The 26002-nt window shown below is 41.5% G+C and overlaps 1 protein-coding gene across 1 annotated transcript in view; it reads right to left on the bottom strand.

The window, feature by feature from the left end:
• The window catches only part of LOC126391210 (TGF-beta receptor type-2-like), a 62941-nt gene extending 42069 nt beyond the window's left edge, over positions 1-20872 (bottom strand). Inside the window, exon 1 of the mRNA XM_050045808.1 lies at positions 20643-20872. Within this exon, the coding sequence (XP_049901765.1) occupies positions 20643-20733 (91 nt within the window). The 5' untranslated portion in view covers positions 20734-20872. The remainder of the gene's footprint in view (positions 1-20642) is intronic.
• Between the last annotated feature and the right edge of the window lie 5130 nt (positions 20873-26002).

The following is a 26002-nucleotide window of genomic DNA, read 5'->3' on the forward strand; positions in this document are numbered from 1 at the left end:
AAAGGAGCGATTCCACCACGAGCGAAACAACAAAAACTCTCCACACAAGCATGATTAGAGAGGACGTAGCTTAATAAATAACTTAAGTAAAAACAGAACAAGTAAGATAAAGAAGAGAGGAAAAAAGTTGAAAACAAAGTTAAAGTAAGCAGGAGCGACTGGAACAGGCTGCATACACCGTGGCGCATGCGCACTAATTCTAATAGAAGCCTTCCTGTATTGGAGGATTAGTAATTGATGAATTTATACCAGCATTAACAGCACTGTGATCGATCAAATAGACTAATACATTATCAACATCAACTTGATACATACATCAATATCAAATCCTAGTTATTTAAGTGGATTATAGGACATGTAGCCACTTTACCATGATAAAGGGGCCCCTTTCTTGCAAACAACAACAACAACATCCCTTACACATCTGAAATCCAAGACCTAGACAAAATAACTGCATGCGGTGCAGTCTGTGCTATCACTAAATCACTTGACATGGCAGCGTGTCTGCAGAGCCAAGCTGTGAAACCCGACCAGAGGAGGTTTGACTTGGATGAATTCTTATTTCCCTCCCTTGTGTTGTCAGACCCTACACAATCCCTTTAAGACTACACTGCTACAGTCTGTGTTTATATGGGTTGATGTGTGTGTTTGTGTGCATTAAGCACAGTTAATATACTTTCAAGACGCATTCCATCACACAGTCTAGTTTGGGGCAGGACAGAGAATGAAAAGCAGAGCATGAACACCCACACACAACCTCATAGAAAAATAAAAGCTGCTGATTTAGTGCTGCAAAGTGCCGCAGAGACTGAATGAATGTGAATGAGTAACAGGGGTAGAGTTACACCGTGCAGCCAGTGAGCTCAGTCTTTATTGTACTGTTGTGCAATACTGATTACACATTAAGAGCCCATTAACTGTCTGATGTTAATAAAGCTTGGTTTTCACTCTTTACCGCTTTTTATTTACAGGCTTTTGGCACACTTGTTTTTTAAAGGTATAGTTCAACATATTTAGGCGCTAAACTTTTTTTTTTCACTTTCAAGAATAAGATAAAATGAGAAATAGAAATCTACTCTCTCCAACACCTTTAAAGTTCATTCATGAACTTTAGAGTGATCAACAGCCAGGCACAGGGACTGTCCAATGTCTCAAATCATTAAAAAAAAAAAAAAAAAAGTTTGTTTTTTCCACCTGTGCGTCTACGGGTTTTCAACGCACCACAGATATTTGTATATGAATAGGTAGAGGACAGTGTGTTCAGGGATATATACATGGCTCCCAGGTTGCCATATGCTGACGCTTTGTCCTTCTTAACTTGTGATATTGATCCCAAAGACACCCTTCAGTGTCTCGATGAGATGCATCAGGCTTTCAGCTAACTCGAGTATGAACCCATCCACAGTAATTATGGACACTAAGAGCAACTGACGTACTATAAAGAGCGAGATGGTCCATGTGGAGTGGGAAGGTGAATGGGTCAAACAAACACGGATTTTAGGTAAGTCCTGTGGTGACATTTGTTCCATGACAAAAATGAGACAATGACAAGCTAAATATACTGTAGAACTCGATAATAAAACCGACAATGAAATCTATGTAGATTTTTATTGACGAGACGAGACGTGTCGAAAATGTCAGTGGTGGACTGTCGAACACTGCGAGCCGGGAATGGCCGTGCTTGTAATTATTTTCAAATGCCACGAGTGACAGGTTGGCAAATTCCAGTAAATAGTCTGTGCCAGGATGTGTTGCTAACCAGCAAAAACACTCACACCAGAGCAGCATCAGTTGTTGGTGTGAGTTGTGATCTCTAATTTAGCAGACCATAAATAGAGAGATGTTGAGCTTTTCAAATGATGATCAGTAAGTGTGTGCTCGTAAATCACCCCTTAAACCTGTCAAAAACTGATGAATTTACCTAACTAGATTAGTTTAAAGATAAAAAAAAAAGAAACATATACTAAAACAAGACTAAAACTATGAAGGATAAAAAGGACTAAAATCTAAATAAAACTAATAAGCACCAAAACTAAGACTAAATCTAAATCTAAAATAGCTGTCAAAATTAACACTGAATCACATAATGTAATTATTTCATGTTAGGGACTTATTTAAAACCATAAAAGTACACATTCTAAGAATTATAATGAGGTGCTCATCACTGACAATAGACTTGATTGTGGAAAAGAAGTGTCACACACTCTGGCTCCTACGCAATTATTTAAATAAAAGATATTCATATGGAGCCATATGGAGTGTACGACACTTGTTTTCTACAATTATTTTATTTATTATTTTAATATTTTCACCCAAAACATGCCTAAGCCTAACCAAGTGTTTTTATTGCCTGAACCTAACCACTACTGTTTGAAAACAATAGCCATGTGTTACAATTTGTTTCACCCAGAAGACAGCTGTTGTCACATACAGATGCTAAAGGATGCCTTGTGCGTCGGTATGAAAAGCTGAGGGGGTGTGACAAAGCATCGGTATTTGATGACTTGGGAATGAGAAAAGATTGGCTTTTTTATATGATTAACTACTATCATTCAAAAAAAAAATTAGCAGATTCAAGTGAAGGTACATTTTGATTTGACCGAGTTATGAATTAGAGAAGGAGGGACATAAATTTGCATCAGATGGTTCAAAGGGTAAATGAAGACAACCTTCCTTTACCTTCCTTTCTGGACTTTTGATAAAATAACAGTGCTGTTGAACTTATACAGTTAAAAGTTGCAGCTTTATGCCCTTTACTTTGAAGTTCCAGCAGATTGTGCTGGTGCAGAGAGTTAAAGGGCAGCTCTGCATGAAGGTCTGTAGTTGTATATGAGTCACTGTTCCAGCTGTTAAAGCACTCTAACTTTCTTTTTTATTACAGCTGCACTTTTTCCTGCTGCTAGTCCATGTGTGGGAGTTATAGTATGAAAACACAAGTGACCTCAGTGTGTCACAGGAAAGTGGAGAGGGAGTGTGTGGACTATCATTAACCATGCTCTTGATGGCTCCTGAAGGGGCTGTAATTGAAATGAGAGATTTAATTGTGTTCCTGTAACTTCAGGACGGAAATCGTGCTACTGTGGCCTCAAACCAATAAATATTCTTGATAAATACCTATGTTTCACTTGAAAGCAGAGGAGAAAATTAAAAGAAATGTCTACATACAGATCAATGCAACATAAAGCTTTCTTGAAATGACAAAGAAAATTCTGCACGTGACTAAAACTTGTAAGGTATATATTTTGTGGCTATTGTTCCTACAGCAATATGATTAAGAATATTCAAGAGTGATATAAATGATGTAGCATTCACAATATTCATTTCTATGTACCATTGAACGAATTTTTTTTTTTAAAAAAAGCACTGAAAATCACGGATGCTCTTTGACCACATTCCTGTTTACTCTCACTGTGGAACCTGGATCAGACAAAATACTTCAAAATACCAGTAAACCAATAACCATGTATAACTGTAGACATCACATATTACTTTTTGTGAATTATACTGTTATGTTATGCTTCAATAACTCACACACAAGGCATTATTTGATGAATCCTATCACATGACAATAGGGGAAATTAATCCATGCATATTGTCACCACTCTCATGTCTGTAACATACAGACATGTGAGTGGTGTCAATCTTCTAATAGGTGACAGCAGAAAAATGAATATGCATATTTTCCAAAATGTCAAACTGTTCCTATTTAGATGTATCTTAGCTTGAAATATTTGCGTATTGACATTTTCTACTCCTTAACTGTAACAACCCATTAAAATTATCAACATTATCATCCTGTCACTTTCAACAAAAAATTTATTACCCTACATTGTTTAGTGTATTTTTGTAGATATTCAGTTATTCAACTAACTATGAGCTATTCATGAATTAGCAGTTAGTTTCTAATTTGTGTCATATGCACTCCAAAGTAACCACACAGAAAAGTGTGCACCTTTTTAAAAAGTGTTACCCCTTGTAGGTTTGGCATTTTGTTTTTTTCTATCATAACCCCCACATCCCTTCCTGTCCTCACATCCTCAGTGGTTTGGAAATCCACTGAGGATGTGAGCTCACAGTGGATGGCAGGAAGCTTGACTGCACTTTATCACCGTTACACAGAAAAGACTGCTCCTAACTGCTCAAATGTGACTGGAACAAGTGACAGTGTTTTCTCAGCCGGCCTCTTATTATGAGCAACGGGGTCTTACATAAGCACAAACATTTCTATTAGAACAGTTTGGGATTTTTTCACTGTATATGTGCTTTGTGTTTGTGCTCTTCTCAGTACCTGGGATAAGGTGATGTTAAACGGGCTAAAGCAATTTGAATACAATACAGTTATTGGGTTATGGGGTTGTTTTTGCAAAATAAGAGGTGGTCCCTAATTAACACCTTACCTACAGAGTAAAACTGATTTTCATGTTTAAATAATAAAAGGTGTGGAGCAACACAGAAAATGCAACTGACAACTGTTGTAGCCTACTGCTGCTGCAGCTGCTGACCTGGATAGCAGCACCACTTGTAGTTCAGCAAACTAAGGAAGGTGCTTTGAGTGATCGCTAAGACTAGAGAAGTGCTAGCCTATATAAATGCAGTCCATGTACCATCTGAGAAATAGTCAGGTTCACTATGTCCTGATTACACCCTTTGTTCAAAATCTTTGGGGAGTTTCTAAAATATACATTTTTGGAAAGTTTAGAGTCTGACAAACCCCAAAACCAATGTTGTCATTTTTTTTTCCCATCTTGGACTTTCAAAATGGCGACCACCCATAACCTGTTTTTAGCTGGGCCCCTAGTGATAAATCAAATGGGTTCTGAGTTTATAAGTTAATTACACATTTAATGCCAAAGAAACAAATGGGACCATTTCCAATACATTAAGAATTGAATCTGATGCTGCGTCTGCCTACAATGTCTGTTGTATTAGGCAAATAACTGCTGTATCTCTTGTTACTGTACCTCTTATTACTACACTTGGCAACTAGCTAGGTAGCGTTAGCAGCTGGCAATGGCGGATTGGCCATCGGGACATTCGGGACGAATCCCGATGGGCTGGTCACCAAGTGGGCCGGTGTGGGCCGGTGTGGGCCTGTGGGGCTGGTGGGGCCGGCCCGGTGGTCAAAGAAAGAGAAAAAAAAAAAAAGACTAGTTAATGTCAAGCTAGTTGCTAGCTGTCAGTGCTGTAATGCGCGTCCCTCCCATGTTGTTTGTTTGCTGTGAGATGTTCAGAGGGAACGTAGGTGTCAATCTTATGTTTTGATGTTTGAAGGAGGAGAAAAGAGCAGCCTCTTCCAATACGTAAGAGGCCCTCATTTTTCTTGAAATCTGATTGGCTCAGCCACAGGCATCAGTTTTACTCATGGCAGACCAGTCTAGTTTGACCATTAGACAGAACACATGGATAAAGCCGGTAAAAAAAAAAAAAAAGAAAGGGTGGCGCCGAAAAAACTCGAATAAGGCTGAGGCTGCTGGTGCTGCTAACGACGAGGATGGAGCTGAAGCCAACATTGCCATAGCAGGTGCATTAACGTTAGCTAACGTTCGTGAGTGTGTAATGTGCAAGGTTGGCTTTGGCAAATTGCATATTTCTTCTAGGTGACCGTTTCAAGAGGCCAACTAGCCTACAAGGTATTGTAAGTCATTATAATTTAAACCTGTACTAAAAGATAATATGTGCTTGCTTTTTTCCTGTGGATTCACACAATTAATGTTGGTGGTGCTCCCAGTCCCAAGGACATTGAAGCTGAGGGACAGACTGAGGAGGAGGATGAGACCAGAAATATGACAGGTGCAATGTGAAGGCATAGCCTACTATGCTTTACATTTTACATTTTTACATTACATTTGTTGTAGTAATAAGTTGACTTGAAGTTGACTATAGGGCCTATTGCCCAATTTATACCTCCTTAGTTCGTGGCTGTGAGCCATGAAGATATAAACTGGGGTTATGTAATACAAGAGCATGGCTGGGCAGGACAGGGCAGACAATTATATTGTGCATAAAATTAGATGCATTAGGATAGAGTTATATGCTCTTATTTTAAGTTAAATAATAAGCACATAGCCATTTGTGGCCAGTTCATTATTGCATTTATTTTATAGTCTGGAATTAAACAATAACTGCTGATTTTCTTATGCAGTTGATTCTGAAGACAGCGTTTGTGTACTGTGTACAAGCATATAGAGGATTATAGGTAGAAACGTGTGGGACAGTGTGTGCGCTGGTGCGTGGGCTGGTGCGCCTGAATGTCCTGGGCTGAATTTGTGTCCCAGTCTGCCCCTGGCAGCTGGCTTTAGTAAAAAAACAGCAAAGATTACCTGAGTAGCTAGTGTTGACCACTGGGTGACATACCAATCTAACGTTAAACAAACAACAAACAACAAATAAGTTATTTAACAGTTGTCAGCTTGCATGACAGCTACGACATAAACACAGAGATATGACAGAGCAGAAGACTCTGGCGAGAGAAAGGGAGGAGGTGTGTGCTTAATGGTAAATAAGGACTGGTGTGACAATATGGATGTGAGGTGCTGTCCTGTTCCTGCTTGCCCTGCGCCACAAGGAGAATAAACACCCTGTATCATTGCCATACGCCATTCAGTGGTGGTTACAGAGCAGCACCCCCTATGCACAGGAGGAGCGAACATGCGGCTGTCTTGTTGAGGCTGAGATATGTAAACATACTTCAACGCATCCCCCAGTGACATGAGAAATGGAGCCAATCAGAGGATAGAGCACGTTCCCAGACACCTCCATTAGTGTCATCAATTAATTCACAGAGTCTGTGGTGAATTTCATTTGTAAAACAACAGAACTGCACCCAAAACTACAGTTGAATCATTCCACAACCAGAGACCATGGATTAACAGAACCATCCAGGATGCCATAAACACACACACTGCAGCCAGTCTGTAAACGTGGACGATTATAAAACAGCAGCCTACGATGAAAGAAGAAATTACTAACTTCCAATGCATATGCTAACGGAGCTGATGGGATCATACCTTGTACCGTTTCATATGATAAATAAATGGCTGATTTATGTTAACTCTTCCCCTAAATTGGTCACATCACCTTAACATGTGGTCGCACAAAGAGCAACAAAGATGTTGGAAGCTTCAGCAAAAAACAACGATGAGAAAGTTGACATCATAATGATCTGCTCTGCTGTATCAACAGCAAAACAAAAATCTGCAGATGTTCAACTTACTTTCTTCTGACACAGATGTCCTGCTTTTGGCAATGGCCAACTACGACTTGTTGGCAAAGAACACTGCAATCTTGATGGCATTAGGTGCTCTGCAGATCCAACCTCTCTGGGATATTGTAGGTCCAGAAAAGGCAAATGCATTATCTGCACTGAGTGCATTCTCTGTTGCTGTAGGGTTTGCAAGAGTTGGTTTAACCTCAGTTCACACTACACGACTTCCAAAGTACTTTTCACACTACACAACTTGTCTTGTAATTGGGAATCTTGAAGTCATTGTGGTTTTACACTACATGACTGACCAGCAACAAAGGGGTCACACACAATAAGATCCTTCACCAGGAGGAATCTCCGATGAATAGGCTCATGACTTGTGATGCGCGTGTCAACTCATGGTGTTTACAAATATCATAGGTAATTAATAACTTACAGAAACATTACAGATTATTATACATTGTATCCAATACTCCGCCTTCTCTGTCCCTCTCTTTGTTACTCTTTCCAAAGATATTCTATCACAAAATAATTGGTATCAACCAGGCCTGGAATTTCATCATTTTAGGGGCAAGGCCACTTGGCCTTTCGTGTTGTCAATTTTTTGAGGGCACGAAGGCCAAAAGCCAGGGCAGCAAGGCCATACAATAAAACAATGATTTTAAGTCCACGTCCATAATGAATTTAATTTAAGGACTAAGGATGTATAACTACCTGTGAAATAAATAAATAAAACAAGCTCAAGTAATAATAATGAGTATAAGTAATAATGTGATTTATTTAATAGTACTAATAAACCCAATGTGTTTTAATTATAGAACAACCAGGTTCATGTATTTATAAGCAAACAATCTTAAATATTTTTTGAGTGTACATGATAAACTGATTCACTGAACACGACTGGCTTACAATTATTTTGATGTGTTGTTAGATAGCTAACAAACAAACAAACTACAGCAGGGCTATTCAATTACTATTTCAACTGGGCCGCATTTCAAAACCAGATCATGTCGACGGGCCACATTTTTAGCAGCGAGCAACCGATCCACTTTTTTTTTGATTTTTTTTTGCATACATATATATATTTTTATACAGGCATGGCCCTCCTCAACATGATGCAGAAACAGACTAAAAAAGATCTGTCAATGCACAGAAGCATAATAAGTGACATTAACAGTATCTAACAACACACACACACTATCTCTCTACCAGCATCTCCCTCTCCCCTCTCCTCCACACACACACACACACATGCACACACCTCACCTCCTGGCGTTTTCCTTACAGGTCAGTTACACAGGATATAGTTTTATGCAGTCCATGGCAGCAACAGTCATGTTTACAACAACAAAGTCACTATTTAAAACCCAGTAACATCTCACTGGAATATAAATATTCCTCCTGACATCACAATACTGAGTGAAGAAAGTCACGTTATCTCAGCATGAAGACAAACATCAGTATCAGTCATTCATCCTGCTCTTTGTCCCTCCTCTACTGAGGACACTCACTGTCTGCAGGTCGGCTGCCTCAGGTACATGTTCAGATAAAGTGTTAGCCTACATACAGACAGCTTTCATTTTAGTTTGTCTTTAACACTTTGCTGTTAGCCTCGCGAGCGCGATGTGCTTGTGTCGACCGCGATCATAAATCATAATAGCGGTGAATGAGAGACTGCGGACAGAGCGGATTGAAATATGGCTTTCTACATGCTGATCACATGTATTGATAAAGTACTGGCTTGGCTGGCAGAGGTTTTATTGCACTTACTCACAGTAACAAGCGTAGTTGTCGTCAACTAGAGTCAACTTGAAGTTATATTCCCTTCATCTGCACCACGGCCTCTCTGCTGTTGAGTTTTTGTGTCTGTGTGTGCGTGCGCTGTGAGGGGTGACATGCAGAGAGCAGGAGAGAGGCTGCAAAATGATGATGAAACCGAAACTTTAAAAAGTAACGCCGATAATAGCAGAGCTTACTGTTATTACAGTGTTGATTAAACTTGCCTTGGGTTGTTTAATACCGGGTCTCGGTACCGATCCCTGCCCGGGTGTTTGATGAAGTCTCCTCGTTGGCCGGTGATAGACTGGTGTCAAACTGTCATTAATGCCTGTCCCAGCGGTTCATGCCAGGCTCGAATCAAACCCACCACTGGTGATTTGATGTTGCCCAATAAGACTCCAGACTGTCATCGCATTATTTTTTTCTCAATAGAGGCAGGTGTCAAAGCCGTGTTGACAGGAAAGAGGCAGAGGAGAAAACCTTAAAATCACCTGGGGCAGTGCGGGCAGGGCATCAAGGAAATTCCTGCCCTGGTAACAACCCAGTAAGATATCATGTCAGTTGATGCCAGATCTTGACAGAGTGTGTTGCTAAAGGAGAGACTTGTCTCAATCAAAGGACATTTTCTCCTGATATGTCAGTCTGAAAAATGCCATTTTAGTGTCAGTATGCTTAGAATGGGCTGTACTTGTGAAAAATGGGTCCAGTACTTACTTTAGTGACTATGAGGTGAAATAATTGCGCATAATCTGTCCTCATGTTCACTTTTCCCACTGGAGTGAATTTAGTTTAGTTTAGTTTATTAAATTTATTTGTAACAGGGACAGTGCACATTAATCTCACGAGGAAAAAAGATGTTTTGTACCAGATTTAGCTTCTAGCTACTTTCCATCTGTAGCCCCTGGGCAGGTGAACAAAGACAATAAAACACAGGACAAAATCCATCATCATCTCCACAAACAGCCCATAGAATACCCACACTGGCAGGACCGACACACACACATGCGCGCATGCACACACACACACACACACACACACACACACTCAGTCACAATAGCAGGCTAAGTAAAGACAAGACAGTATACAAATATTAAAACATGGAGCACAGGTGTGCAAAGTAGCAAAAACAGTCAAAAATGTAAAATTAATGCTGACAAGACTGATTACTTAAAATCCATTTTTTAGCTTCATGAGAGAAAACACGGAAGTCTGTGCAGGTTTTAAGATTGACAGGGAGCTTATTCCATTCTTTAATGGCTTTAGAAGAAAAAGCAGATTGTGCAAAGGAGGAGCGTCGTTTAGGAACGCTGCAATCTCCCCCTGAAGCAGACCTGGAGGTTCTGCTAGTTTGCTCAGAGCGGAGCTGAACAAAGCTCTTCTGTGGTGGAGGAGCAGCATTATAGATTATTTTATGCACTAAAGGAACATCTCAGTACCGAATTAAATTATCAAAACTTAACATTTTATATTTAACAAGAATTTTACAATGGTGATACTGTCTTGATTTCCTATCCAGGACCTTCAAGGCTTGTTTATGAAGTGAGCTTATTGGTTTTAAGACAGTCTTGTTTGCTTGAGACCAACATGATATGCAATAATGAAAATAAGATAAAATCATAGCATTCAAAAATGTCACAGAGGCTTCGACTGTTAACAAGTTCCCGATATGTCTAAAGTTAGCTATGTTATATTTCAATGCATGGCACAAATCTTTAATATGCCTTCTGAATGTAAGAGTGGGATCTAAAGTGACACCCAGGTATTTAAACTCATCAACATTTTTAATCATTTGTCCATTTACATAAATATTTGGAAAAGCCCTTTGTCTTTGTTTATTTAAAATATATGGTCACAGTCTTCTCAGTATTCAAAGTGAGTCATGAGTAACTGAGCAACTTCACAACTCTCTCCATAGTTAATGATAATTTGTTAGCTACCTCATCAGGGTCTTTCCCATGTACATATAAGACTGTGTCATCTGCATACAACAGGATCTCCACACCATCACACACAGTTGGGAGGTCATTGATGAATGCACTGAACAACAACAGTCCTAAGATGGAACCTTGTGGCACTCCTGTAACACAGGTTTTTAGAGAGGATGTTTTATCCTTTATCCTGACACACTGAGAGCGATCAAGTAAGTAAGACTGAATCCAATTCAGTACGTTGACAGAGAGTTTGAATTTAGACAATTTAGAGAGTAGTACTGTATCAAAAGCCTTATGCAGGTCAAGAAATACAGCACCCACCACCCCTCCTTTGTCAAGGTTAGCCTTAATGACTTCAAGGAAGTAGCAACACGCCGTGTCAGTAGAATGGATAGCTCTAAACCCAAATTGCATGGGATGGAGTAGATTTTCTTTATTTAGGTGAGCTACTAGTTGTTCAACAACAACATTTTCAACAACTTTTGAAATGGCAGGAAGTATACCGATCGGCCTGTAGTTGCTTACCTCCTGTCTGTCACCTGCTTTGTATACAGGAGCTACAATGGCCGTCTGAGTGATGGGCATCGTTAAATCAACTTTGTATTTTTTAAGAAGAACAAGATCAATTCCCCAAATATCCTTTGCCTTTGAATTGGATAATGAGGAAAGAATTGTATTTACCTTTGCCTCACCTGTATGATTAAAATTCAGTGCATTTACTTCACTTATTAAATTCAGTGGGAGCTGAGTTTCTGTAGAGTTGCTACTCATTTCTAATACAGAATTAATAAAATATTCATTAAAACTATTTGCAACAGTCAAACTATTATCTTATATAATCCCATTTGACTTAAGTTCCAAAGGTTCACTCTTGAGGCACTCTTTTCCTGTGAGTTGATCAATACTTTTCCATAACATTTTTGTATTCCCTTTTGCCTGTCTTATTATCTCAAGAAAGAAACTGGCTTTAGCCTTCCTAAGATAAGACTCAGGACTGCTGCTAGTCTCCTAAAGTGACAGAGCGGTGGCGAAATCCATGTAACACAGATAAAGAGGGGAAAAAGCAGATTTTGTCTCTGTTCTCAACCTGTGTCTTGGGCTCTCATCAGCTGTAGCTCACCAACAGTCCCTGACAGGTCCAGATTTTTAGTATGCTGAATATCTGGAGTGTCTCTGCATTGTGTTGGTGACTTCTCGCCTCACATTTTTGAGCAGTTAGCATTCGAGCACCAATTTTGTGAGTGTGGAGCCAACACTGATTTGCGTCTTATCTGGGGCCTCTGGTGGGGAGATCCAAAAAATATTTTTAATTATTTTAAATTAGTCGCAAATCAGGGCTTAAGTCATGTAGTGTTAACTAGGCATAATGCAACATGGTTCAAGATCTTCCTTAAAGCTGAGGATGACATCGTTGAAGCTTTGAGGATGCTTTCAGATAATTTAAGAGTAACAGAGGAACAACAGAAACACTTGACTAGGTTTGTGTGCTTCCTGTTACTCAAAAGGTATCGCAATAAGAAACATTCCAGAGCTGAGATGGCACATTTTGACCAGTATAAGGCAGAGAGTAACAAGCTACCACCTGCAGAGGATGCGCGGAACCAGCTGTAGGAACAACAGCCTTCTAAACTCCTCCAGAACCCGGATTATAAGTGAACATACAAATTGAGAGGCCGCTCGGAGGGTCAAATGTTTACACCCTGCCCCTGGTCTCACCCTGGTCTTGATGAACGCTCCCTCATCCGGGTGCCAAGAGGGGTAAAAAGGTCACTTGAGACCCCTCCAGGTCCCAGATGTCATTAACGTCTTAAAATAATTCAGCTTGGGGCAACAGACTTGATTAACAATCAGACCAGGGTCTGTGGACAATGCTTCTTAAGTGCACCACATCCTGTCCCTTCTTGTCATCCCGGGAAATCACACCATCTAATTCACAACTGGGTGAAGAGGACACTGAACAGATGTTAATGTCACAAATTAAGTATGTGTTCCTGATCAGAAACCAAGTTTCTGTTCCAGAAGTGAAATTATAAATTTTTCTCCTGTTCTAACATTGTAAATGTACATAATCCTTGTTTGTTAGCTGAATGATATTTTTTCTTTTTTTCTGTAGACCAAAGCATTAGGAAATTATGAGTTTAAGTTTTTAATCCCTCATTTAACATGGAGCCATACTGCCATCTTGTGACGGTAGTTAAGGAGGGTTCCCTTAAGGAATCTTGAATATAGTTGGGTTGATTAATCAACCTGTTTTCATGAATATGTGTCTTCTCATTTTGTTTTACTGCAACAATAGGTTAGTCTAGAGTGTGTGTTTATGAAACAGTTTATACCTTTATTCCGCTGATATACGTGGTATAATAATTGTATTAAACTTAATTGGATGTTAAGAACCAATTCATCAATGTCTATCGCGCTTTGGCACTGTTGGAGGTGCGACGGGCAGCGATGCCCAGCAGGTAGCCCATTACCTGTGCTTACACCTAAAGGCACGCTAAGCACCGCTGGGCGTCACTTCTGTTTCCGTTCAACAATGTTATCAAACACAACGGAGCTAGGTCACCCCTAGAGTCCTCACAACACTTTCGGAGATCCAAGGGGAGAGGAGGTAGCAACAAAACTCCACCTAATGGAGGCTTACGGCGCCCCAGATTCAAAAGTCCAAAAACAATAACTGAAACCACAAAATATCTCCATACTGCTCATCCGTAGTGATCCAAGTGTCTTGAAGCCCCGACATAAAAAGTTGTTTGGAAAAACATTATTTGAACTCTGTTTTTAGCCTCATTGCAGCCTGTAGCTCTGGTCTCGCGCTGGCTGGTTGACACCATAGACATATATATATGTCTATGGTTGGCACAGATGGGACCAAAATGTTTTCGTTGCCATTTGCGGAGCCTGGGCTGCCTACAGTGACTGGACTTTAATAGAGTTAATATTATTATTTTTTATTATATTTTAAAACTGTTAATAGAGTTCATATACCTATTTATTTCTAGGTATTTCTAATTTGCCTCAGCAATAAATAAATAAAAACATTGCTTTTATTATAATTTAAAACTGTTATACAAAATACACAAACACTTCTGAAAGGTGGCCCATTTGTGCCACTTTTCAACCTCCATAAAAAGACTCATATTTTGAGGTATCGGTTCAGGCGCCGTTGAAGCACCGGTAGGGTTTAAAATTATCGGTTCGGCACCGGTATCGGAAAAAACCCAAACGATACCCAGCCCTGGTGGGTATCAAAACTGTCTTTAAGAATGTCCCAGCCAGCCTCATCAGGCAGTTGGCTGACATGGGAGGGTTGTTGCCTTGATTAGGCTCACCTAGGCTTCCAGGCCATAAAAGCTGCCTCATGTGTTCACTTGGTCTATCCCTTCCTTCAGCTGACATCCACTGGGCATCATTGCTTTTGGTTTGCGCCTTCAACACCTCCACAGTACACCTGACACACAGCCATGCATGGCTTTCATAACTGACTTTTCTGACCTACACACTCCATTGGTTATAGTTAATTGTTAATTGTAGTTTAATAAATGCTGCTTGTTTTAAGTAAATCTTTTGTGTGGACTCCCTACTTGTCATATTCACTGAGCTGGTTTGTGACAAACTCCCATAAAAATTTTGAACGAAATCCATAAGGAACTGGACTAAAACCTATTTATTCAATTTTATTTATTCATTCTCAAAGAGTCCTCAAACCCTGACCCCTGCTGCTATTCTACAAATGATCTCAGCGTAGAACCTGTGCATCTTTCACAACAACCCCCCACTGTCAGAATAACTAACAGTAATAATTAAAGCCCCCCTCCAGCCAGTTTTACTTCTTTCTTAAACAGAGAATGGGTGTGCGTGTGATAGCTGGATACAGTCCATTACTATTGAAACACGAGCACAAATTCGACAAACTCTGAAAAACATGGTGACTCTCTCTTTCACTTGCTCTCTTCTTTACCGTCTGCTCCTGCAGCAGTTGTCGGTTGTTTAAGTGATGAGGTGCCATCTGGCTGCATGCTGCACCAGGGGGCCGCACTGCTGCACGCTGGCCAAAGTCCAACACAGGAAGGATAGATATGTTGCCAAGTTCTGCTGTTTGAAACTGAGTAATGGCCGTTTTGGAGGTGCACCATTCACTAGGGCTGTGACGGTATGTATTTTTTCTCACCGCAGTGACAGAGTGACACCGGTGAGCAACAGCTGCAGCTGTCTCTGGGACAGGTACGCTAGGTCACTCGGTAAAAGCAAACAAAGACACGACACGGACGATATTACTCACTCAACTGAAAGCTGTCCATCAGCTCCTGCAGGCCTGGGTGTTTTTTCCAGTTTAACTTAGTGATTGCTGCAAAGTTTTCACTCCTTGTGATGCACTCTCTGTGGCGGTTTTCCTCCTGATGATATATCTCCCCAACGATGGTAGCACCGAGTCCCATTCTGTGCAGCAAAATGATTCCACCTCCGTAGGAATATGTTAGCTAGCCCCGCAGCTACACCACCAGTCCTCCCCTGACCTCCGTCTCCCCTCGGCCTATTGCTGCTCCGCCGCTCCGGAGGATTCAGCCTCTCTTCTCGCCTGCTCAGCATCCAACACCTGGAGTTCCTCATCTGTGTACTCCGGCTCAAACAGGTATGGCTCTGGATCTGTGTCCGCTACAAGAAACTCCTCAAAATTGCGTTCAAAGTCGTCCACTGCAGCTACTATAGTCCGGAGATATCGTTAGGCTAAATAAACAACTGAGTTTTGTTTACAGGCTACGTCTGTGCTTGCTCACCCGTCCGCGGATCACAGCGCCGGACGTACTGACCCCAATGCTAACCGCTGAGACCCAGCCACTGGACGTACAGACACAAAAACGATATCCATCATGTTGTCTCAATATGAAAATGATAGCGAAAGGGCATAACTCCCAAATCCTCTGAGTATTCTTTTAACATTTGGCTTGGGAACCAGATCCGCCGCCATGATGAATCAGCTTTTTTTTTCTTCTTTTTTTTGTGAGGTGATGACCTCTTCACCGCGGTAGGCATCACGTGACTGCGGTATTGCGGTGATGCAGTTATTGTCACAGCCCTACCGTCCACCAGCATGAGCAGCTCTCGCTTCAGCTAGCAACTCTGCCCTGGGCAGCATTGTGATTCTTTGAATTTTATGATCTTCTGATGGGACTTCTCGACTTTTTGACTGAAAGTTGTGTGCTTCCTAGTGTCCATACCTGTACAAACTGTGAGATTTTAGCAACCTTATTAGTTTAGTGCAAGCTAAAGCTTGGGTACGACACTAATTTGATGTATGCAGACTGTACCATGACAGCGCCTATTGAACCGCAGGTTATGACATACGATGCAATAGCTTCCCATACTGAGTAGGGGTTGTTTTAATTTAATGTCTAAATAATTACATTTGCAAGGCGAACATGAAGTACATTATGCATACTTAGGCCATCACCCAGAAACAAACATTAATGAGAGGAGCAGCGATCAGCATGTAAACCGGCTAACCAACACACGCTGCAGCATGAACTCAATAGATAAAACCTCTATGGGGAAGAAAATAACTCTCTGCTCAGCCTTAAAAACCCTGTGCTTGGCCTGCCCAGTGTCTTGGTTTTCAATGGCGCTAACAGAGAGAGGCTGCTCGCAGCTCCTCTTCCGGCAATAACAACACAGCGGCTGTGGCAGAGCATTCCCCCCATGTTATTCTGGAGGACATATCATACAGGCAAGGCTTCTGCTGCCACAACTCCACAAGGTTTTCCTCTTTGCTGATATCCCACATATTTTTTAGCTAGTTTTGCCTCCATGGCGAGCTGCTATCTGTCTGTTTGTTTGGGTTTAGCACCAGTGTGTCATTTCATGCTGCAATGCTATTGATTGGTTAGTAGACGTAGGTCATAACAGCAGTGACACAGTGGGATGGTCATCCCAAGTCTCTGACACTGTCAGAATTTTATTCCAGACTGTCTTTGATTGCAAGACCGCAACAATGGACCTCTCTGACTGTGCGACATAGGACCACTGTTTTAGAGCCACGACCAAAGATATTGCCACGTTTCTTTCACGATGGTCATCTTTGGTCTGGGACCGCCAAAAATTGCACAGTGTATACAAGGCTTTAGAGGCTGGTGCTGCTGGACGGTGCAAACTTTCAACATGTCCCGAATCTGCATTTCAGACAGTGGACCTCGGTAATATGTCTATCCATCCTGCAGTGCCCTGTGGCCGAAGACAGTAAAGAAGAGAGCGAGTGAAAGTCAGTTTCTGCCAGTGGGATTTTGTGTAATTCACTGTGCTGAATGCAGGCATTCACAGCCCAAAGGCTACAGATGCCATTATGAACATAAACAACACATTTAACTAAGGTGGAGGACACAACTACACAGAGCGGTATTACTAAACCTATCATGCTACAGTTATAGAAAAATACATGATAAAGTGACTGGCTCGCTTACAGCGATGTGTATAATGTTTATAACACTACACCTGCCGAATGATTTGCAGATTCTACTATAGTCATACGTCATCCTCTCGTTCCAGTAACAACCTTCTTTAGCACAAAATTAAGTTAGTCAAAGAACACTTAATTTCCATTTGCAGTATTATATTCGGCCTTATGGCTCTGTTCTGGGGCCTCTCCAGACCCTTCTCTGCCCTTCCACGTGCCTACATGGAAAGCCTAAGAGCAGCAGCAAAGACCCTCTGGGAAAAGAACTGAGCAGCATCAATGACAAACAGAAATGTCACTGATAAGTCAGACACAACATGAAAAGGAGGAGCTGGGGTGGAGGCGGGTTGCAAAGTGGCTTAAAGAGGAAACAGCAACAGTAGGCAGACCAAAGCAGTTTAAAAAGGGCACCCTGAATGAGATTTGCTAATTGGTTGCATAGAAAGGAATCATGTGATCCATCAGCTGACTTCCTTCCATCAATCAGCTGGTCCATCAGTTGATTGGGCTGCTTGAGATCAGCTGATGTAGCTGGGATGTGAACTGAGCTTGATATCGTGTTCCGTCTGAACTAGCGCTATGCACCATTTATTTGTCAAAAAATATTTGGCGAACAGTGTGACTAATCAAAGTCAGGACATGACTCAGAAAACTACAAAATATAATAAAAATGCCAAAATACACTTGAAGGGGGCTTTAAATCCTGGTGTAGTGACACAATAATTAAGTTTGTGCCAGCTGTGTATGGTATTTTATTTTAATATATATAATAATTTGCCAATATATATATACTGCAGAGGCTTGAGAGAGGCTCTGCCAGAAGCAAAGAACTGCCTTTTTCTTTATTTTTATCATTCATTATATTCATTTAATTTTTATTTATTCATTGACTTTAGTCCACATTTAGAGAGTATGATAGTTTAGTGAGTGTAGAGCCCTGTGTGAAGCCAAGGTTCCTCAATCTAAAATAGATAACACTTCTCCTGAGCAGTGCAATGAAAAGATGTGTATGGAAATAAGAATCTTCCTTCTCTTTAGCTAGTCCTGTCACTGAAATGAGGGGAGACAACTGGCAAGAGGCTGCGCAAGGCTACATAACTGCCACAGCAGGCGACTAGCTCTCTCCCTCTGCTCCTGAAAGTTATCCTCCCACCCCAACAACTCTGTCTTAATCCTCTCATTCCTTCTGTTTTTATCCTCCTCCCTTAATTCCCTCAGGTTCCCTCTCTCTCTCTGCCACCTCCGCCTCCATCCATCCGTCTTTTTGACCCTGGAGTCAGCGAAGTGAGTTGAGAGGGGAGAGCATGAGAGGAAGTTGACTAAAAATGGTAAAAAATCAAAGGGAGACACTTCAGTAAGGTTAAAGTGGGTGACCCCTTCTCTCCTCCCCTCCCCTCCTCTGCACACTGAATCCCAATAAAGTCAGTGTAAACACAGTGGGACTGTGGGCTTAGCTGAACTGAACAGTGCCCACACACAAACTATTTCACACAGAAAAAGAGAGCTCACTCTCTCTCTCAAACTGCTGAATTCTTCGGTCTCCTCAATAATATATATGTACATGAGTCAATAAATCAGCTACAACACAACCCCTGCGGTTCCAAAACAAATCTATTTATCCATTTCAACTTTTACATAGCCTCCTTTTCCCTTTCAGCTTTGATTTTTGATTGGCACCTTTCAGATAGTTTGTGTCCAGCACCATCTTGTCTAAGCACAAGGACTGGGAGACATACAAGCACATAGTGGACCCTGCCCAGACACTAGGATTCCCTGGAAAAGGAAGGAAGGAAGGAACCTTCCTGTGACAGCCCACTGAGCGGATGGTTACAGACATCAATTGAAAGCAAACAAGGAGAGAAAAGATAAAAACAACAAAGTCCACCCGCTGTGTTTGGATAACCAAAATGTCAAGCTGCTCGGGTACTGGGAGGGTGGCGAGCAGCTTCCTCTGGGCCAAGGTGCTCTGGAGAAGTCAGAATAACAGGGAGTGCGTGTGTGTGTTCATGTGTATTGGTGGGGACTATGAGGGCATGTGGGTGTAAGTTTGTCTATTTGTGACACATACAATGGAGCAAGACCACACTGTCCTTCTGGTATGTGGGATTTCCAGGTTCAAAATAGGCCCCACTGTGGGAGGAGGGCAGGAACAAACAGCAGACAGGGGGGGAGAAAAAGAAGAGGGTAGAAAGGAAGGAGAATGGGGACAGCACATAATGTGTATTCACAACAGCTAAGGAAGAATTTTGCTTGTCATTTTCATGTTCAGTCTGCCCACCTGTCAGCGAGCATGGGGAAGTTTCAGTGCTTAACTGAAATGGGAGGTGTTTGGTATGACAGATGGAAATTGGCCAAGTCTGTTTAAGTGCCATTGTTAACACATACAATTACAGTGTATAGGAGGGAAAGTGAGACTGCTAGCATACAAACTTACAAGGAGACTTAAACAAATAAACCCCAAAACACCTTTTTACATATCATGCAGGAACTGAGGAACTCAGTGGAACATTAAATACAAAGTCATACTGTGAAGCCAAACACTGATTAAACATGTATTTAAAACTCTCGTGGTAATCCATAAGTTTACAAAGATATCAAATATAAGGAGATGTGTATAAATGATGCACAAGACATGACACATTTTGTCATAAGTGTAAGATGTTCAACAAAAGGCACAGGAGATGCAGAATAACATATTAAACTGGAAGTGTAAGGGTCCAATAAAAAGATTAATATCTTTACAAGGAATGTGTTTTACACTTAATTTCAAAATGTGACAACAGAAACAACCTCAAAAGTGTCATTGTTAAAAAATGTGTTTAAATTGAGCTTTTGATGTACTGAGAATTACAATTACTGACCAACAGATGATCAATTCTACCAAGTAACTTTTCTCAAAGTTCTCAAATGTGATGAGATTTAATGGAGGGAAGAGAGTCGTGTAGCTGGATGAAAAGTCCTGTCATAGTGGAGAAGATCTGCCTAATGTTTTTTGTGGAAAACACCTGTACTGTTTTAAACGAGGGTAACAGTAAGCAAATATAAGAGGCTTCCCAGCAGTTGGAGCATAACTGAGCAGTGTGTCAGCCGCTGTCTGAGTCACCTGTTGCGCCTGGATGTTTTCGGCTCTGCGTAACGTGCAGGAACGTTTCCCATGCTCATTACAACAACAGGCTCCAAGTTTGGTTCAGATACAGAGAGACTGACATTAGTGAGCAGTGTAGTGAGCTCACAGCGATGAACAAACAGAGCGTTGTCAAAGTTTAGGATATGCCTAACTCACCAGCAGTCCCGGGCTCCAGCAGCAGCAGCACAGGAAGGAAAAGGAAAGATAAAGTTCCCCGTAAAAATAAAGAATGGCGCTGTCCATCCATGTTTCTCTGTCCTCTCCTCTCACATTGACGGTAAAGTAAACGACAGTCCAACGGAGAAATGAGTTGGACGCGTCCGCTGTGCTGTGTGCTCCACTCCGCTCAGCAGCTGGAGACTCACTGCTCAGCTATCCAAACGCACGCACTGTATAGGCTACACACGCGCGCGCGCTACTCTGACAGGAAACCAAAGGAGGGAGGGAGGACTCTCTCTCTTTTTCAGTGTGTGTGTGTGTGTGTGTGTGTGTGTGTGTGTGTGTGTGTGTGATTAGTACATATCCAAATATTAGAAATTGGACAATTAACCAGCTCTGTATACCCAGCGATATTTTTTCAGTTGGAAAGACATCTAAAAAACGTCTATGGCCATCAGTGAAGATGTTCAAAGGTTCAAAAGTGGAAGTTCTTTCACGACTATTTAAGGTTTATAACACGTTCACATTTAGACCATATTTCACCGTTTGCAATAGAGAGATTTTTCATTCTCTACAGTGTGCAAATAATGGTCTATTGTCATTTTGGAGCCTAACTAAGAAATCACATCCACATTGTTATTGACCCTTTAAGGAATGAGCAGAGACACAGCAGGAAAATTTGAGAAACCAGAGGTATTTATTTTAATGTTTAAGCTGAGTACACACTGTCAGAATCCCTGTGACTGTTTATTTTGTGCAAGGCATTGAGTTCTGAAATGCAAAATATAGATGCTTTGCCCTGCCTTTTACAGACTGACCTAATTCTAAACCCCGTAAACACACTTACTCCTACAAAAACTGTATTATATTACTGAATACTTTTTTTAACTATGTCATCTAATTGTTTTGTTTTGCTCACCTTTTTCTAATAATTTCAATGCCTAATGTTTTCATTTCTTATGGATGAGACAGCACCAATAAAGCAGCACAACATGAACTGCAGAGGCACTAAGGTGCGAGCTGCAGATGGATGGCAGTAGCTGCGGGGTCCTTACTTTACAAGTAACCTATTTTGAAGCTATTAATATGTGAGGTGCATAATTATGTACAGTGTTTGTCTGGAGTGGTGCTTTTTTTCTTTCAGTTTTCAGATGAATACCTAAAATATGAATCAATCCTTGATGTGAAGACTGATACTGCATCTGCGACAAACCAGGTGTCACTGTTGGTCGCTTGGACAGTGACTTCCAGTGTCAGACACCGATGAAAGACGTCAGCATGATATGTTATTGTTTAATGATGCCTGGCGGTGTCAGGGGGAAATGCAGGGGGACAACAATGAAAGTAAAGGTGGCGGTAGTCCGTGTAGGGCCGGTGGGAGGGGTGGTGTATGGTTCCAGCATCCACTGACTTTCACCCAGGAGGCCGGTGTTTGCTTCCCATAAGATTGTAAAGCCAAACCCAGTTATTTTTTTTCTAAACACAACCATGTCTGTGTGTTGGGTAAACGTAACCACGTGCGCTTGTTGTTGAAGCAAAAAAAAAATGGAAATTTGCTGTGTTGAACCATGTGGTGCATTTATTTTGAAAGAGACTGTATGCAAACTCTACATTTCCTGTGAAAATGGAAGTGTATTTTGAAAACAGACAGTGCTTGTAACAGGCTGAAGATGACACAGAGTCCAAAAACATCAACAACCAACGCACCCAGGGTACCTTGCACGTCATATTCCAATGTGGAAAGTCTGACCTAATGTCAATATGTGACAAGGTCAGAGTAAGAATGTGTGGTCTGTGAAGGCTGCCAGTCTACAAACTGCCTGCAAGCTCACTGAAAATAGTGGCAGGTCCCCAAACTCACAGGATATTTCAACACTGTTTATGCTTTTCATATTTTTTGTTACTGTAGATAAGGTATAATGGACTTACTAAGTCATTTATTTTTCAAACAGGCAATGTTGAAGACTACTGCATAACCTCAAACATGTTTCACTCTGACACAGAAAGTAAAATTGTCATGGTATGAACATAGATTCTGAACATTTACAGAAATAACAATATTTATTTGTGTTTAATAGAGGATAGTATGGGTTTCCAGTATTTAATTCTAAATCAACTAGAAAAGCACTCAGAGAGGGCAGACCTCCACCAAGCAGCTCGGATTTCCCGCCATTTTATTATTTTATCCACTTCACTTCAACCGATCACCACCAAAATTTTATCATCTGTTCCTTGTCCCATTATCAACCTTTCCGTTCAGAACTTTTTGAGTTATTTTGCAGACAAACAAACAGACAAACAGACCAACACCGGCGAAAACATAACCTCCTTGGCGAAGGTAATTACACTGTTGCACGTAATGTGTCTCACATGAGAGACACATGAGGTTGATTATATAAAACATTTTAAATAACTACTGTCTTCTCTTGAGAAGGAGGAGTTTGTTAGGAATGTTCTGGAGGTGAAAAGAGTGTCAGATAGGGTGATGAGTCTGAAGCTAGAAATTGAAGGTGGGATGTTCATTGTTATTAGTGGTTATGCCCCACAGGTAGGATGTGAGTTAGAAGAGAAGGAAAAGTTCTGGAGTGAGTTAGATGAAGTGATACAGGATATCCCTGGAGGTGAGTGAGTGGTGATTGGTGCAGACTTCAATGGACATGTTGGGGCAGGAAACAGAGGTGATGAGGAAGTGATTGGCAGGTTTGGTATCCAGGATAGGAACGCAGATGGACAGATGGTGGTGGACTTTGCAAAAATGACAATGGATGGAAATGACTGTAGTGAATACTTTCTTCTAGAAGAGGCAGGAACATAGGATGACTTATAAGAGCGGAGGGAGGACCACACAGGTGGACTACATCTTGTGTAGAAGATGTAATCTGAAGGAGATCAGTGACTGCAAAGTCGCGGTAGGTGAGAGTGTAGCCAGACTGCATAGGATCGTGGTGTGAAGGATGACTCTGGTGGTGAGGAAGATGAAGAGGACAAAGGCAGAGCAGAGGATGAAATGGTGGAAGCTGAAAACGGAAGAGGGGTGTGTGGTTTTCAGGGAGGAGTGGAGACAGGCTCTGGGTGGCAAGGAGGTGTTCCCAAATGACTGGACAACGACAGCTAATGTTATCAGAGAGACAGGTAAGAGAGCACTTGGTGTGTCATCTGGAAGGAAAGGAGATAAGGAGACCTGGTGGTGGAATGAGGAAGTGCGGGAATGTGTACAGAGAAAGATTTTAGCTAAGAAGAAGTGGGACACTGAGAGGACTGAAGATAGTAGACAGGAGTACAGGATAAGGATAGAGATGGGAATGTATTGACAGGTGCCACAAGTGTGATGGGAAGATGGAAAGAGTACTTTGAAGAGTTGATGAATGAGGAAAATGAGAGAGAACAAAGAGTAGAAGAGGTGACCATTGTGGAGCAGGAAGTAGCAAAGATTAGTAAGGATGAAGTAAGGAGGGCAATGAAGAGGAGGAAGAGTGGAAAGGCAGTTGGTTGTGATGATATACCTGTGGAGGTATGGAAGTGTCTATAGACACTTCTATAGGAGAGGTGGCAGTAAGGTTTTTTATTAGGTTCTTCAACAAGGTCTTAGAGAGTGAGACGATGCCTGAGGAATGGAGGAGAAGTGTGCTGGTGGCGATTTTCAAGAACAAGGGAGACGTGCAGAGTTGTGGCAACTACAGGGGGATAAAGTTGATGAGCAATACAATGAAGCTATGGGACAGAGCAGTGGAAGCTAGACTAAGAGCAGAAGTGATTATCTGTGAGCAGCAATATGGATTCAAGCCAAGAAAAAGTACTACAGATGCAGTTTTTGCTTTAAGGATGTTGATGGAGAAGTACAGAGAAGATCAGAAGGAACTGCATTGTGTCTTTGTAGATCTAGAGAAAGCATATGACAGGGTGCCGAGAGAGGAGCTGTGGTATGGTATGAAGAAGCTTGGAGTGGCAGAGAAGTATTTCAGAGTGGTGCAGGACATGTATGAGAGCTGCCAGACAGTGGTGAGGTGTGGTGTAGGTGTGACGGATGAGTTTGAGGTCGAAGTGGGACTGCATCAATGATCAACTCTGAGCCCCTTCTTGTTTGCTATGGTGATGGACAGGTTGACAGATGAGGTTAGACAGGAATCTCCATGGACTATGATGTTTGCAAATACATTGTGATCTGTAGTGAGAGCAGGGAGCAGGTGGGGGAAAATCTAGAGAGGTGGAGGTATGCCCTGGAAAGGAGAGCAATGAAGGTTAGTCATAGCAAGACAGATTACATATGTGTGAATGAGAAGGACCCAAGTGGAATGGTGAGGTTACAGGGAGTAGATATAAAGAAGGTGGAGGATTTTAAGTACTTAGGGTCAACAGTCCAAAGCAACGGAGAGTATGGAAAAGAGGTGAAGAAACGTGTGCAAGCAGGTTGGAACGGGTGGAGAAAAGTGTCAGGTGTGATAGAAGAGTACCAGCAAGATTAAAAGGAAAGGTGTATGAGACGGTGGTGAGACCAGCGATGTTGTTTGGTTTAGAGACAGTGGCACTGAGGAAAAGACAGGAGGCAGAGCTGGAGGTAGCAGAGATAAAGATGTTGAGGTTCTCTTTGGGAGTGACGAGGATGGATAGGATCAGGAATGAGTACATCAGAGGGAAAGCTCATGTTAGATGTTTTGGAAATAAAGTCAGAGAGGCCAGACTGAGATGGTTTGGACATGTTCAGAGGAGGGATAGTGAATATATCGGTAAAAGGATGCTGAGGTTGGAACTCCCAGACAAGAGGCCTAGAAGAAGACCACAGAGGAGATTTATGGATGTAGTGAAAGAGGACATGAAGTCAGTTGGTGTGAGAAAAGAGGATGCAGGGGATAGGGTTTGATGGAGGCAGATGATTCGCTGTAGCAACCCCTAAAGGGAACAGCCGAAAGAAGAAGAAGAAAACTGTCTTCATCTGAGAAATGTCTAAGCAGTATTATTCTCCTCAGGTGCTGTGTGACATTTCTCTCAGATGGGCACATATGGGCTGCCTGGAATCTGTCCCTGTGAATCTAAAAGACAATTATCATTACTTGAAATGCAAGTAAAAGCAAAAAATGTTACACTTCCCTGAGGGAAAAATGTTTCTTTGAAAGACATGTTGGGGTGTAACAAAACTCATGGTTTGGTTTGATATGATACAGGAGTGTCATGGTAGATACAGCAAAAAAGTAGAAATGCCAGAGAAATTACCTTCAGACAGTCTTTAATTTTTACCATCATAGTCCATCCATCCATCCATTTTCAGCCGCTTATCCAGGGCTGTATCGCGGGGGCAGCAGGCTGAGCAAAGCACCCCAGACATCCCTCTCCCCAGCAATGCTTTCCAGCTCCCTCTGGGG

The sequence above is a fragment of the Epinephelus moara genome, chromosome 6 (genome assembly GCF_006386435.1).
Source record: "Epinephelus moara isolate mb chromosome 6, YSFRI_EMoa_1.0, whole genome shotgun sequence".
NCBI classification, from domain to species: Eukaryota; Metazoa; Chordata; class Actinopteri; order Perciformes; family Serranidae; genus Epinephelus; species Epinephelus moara.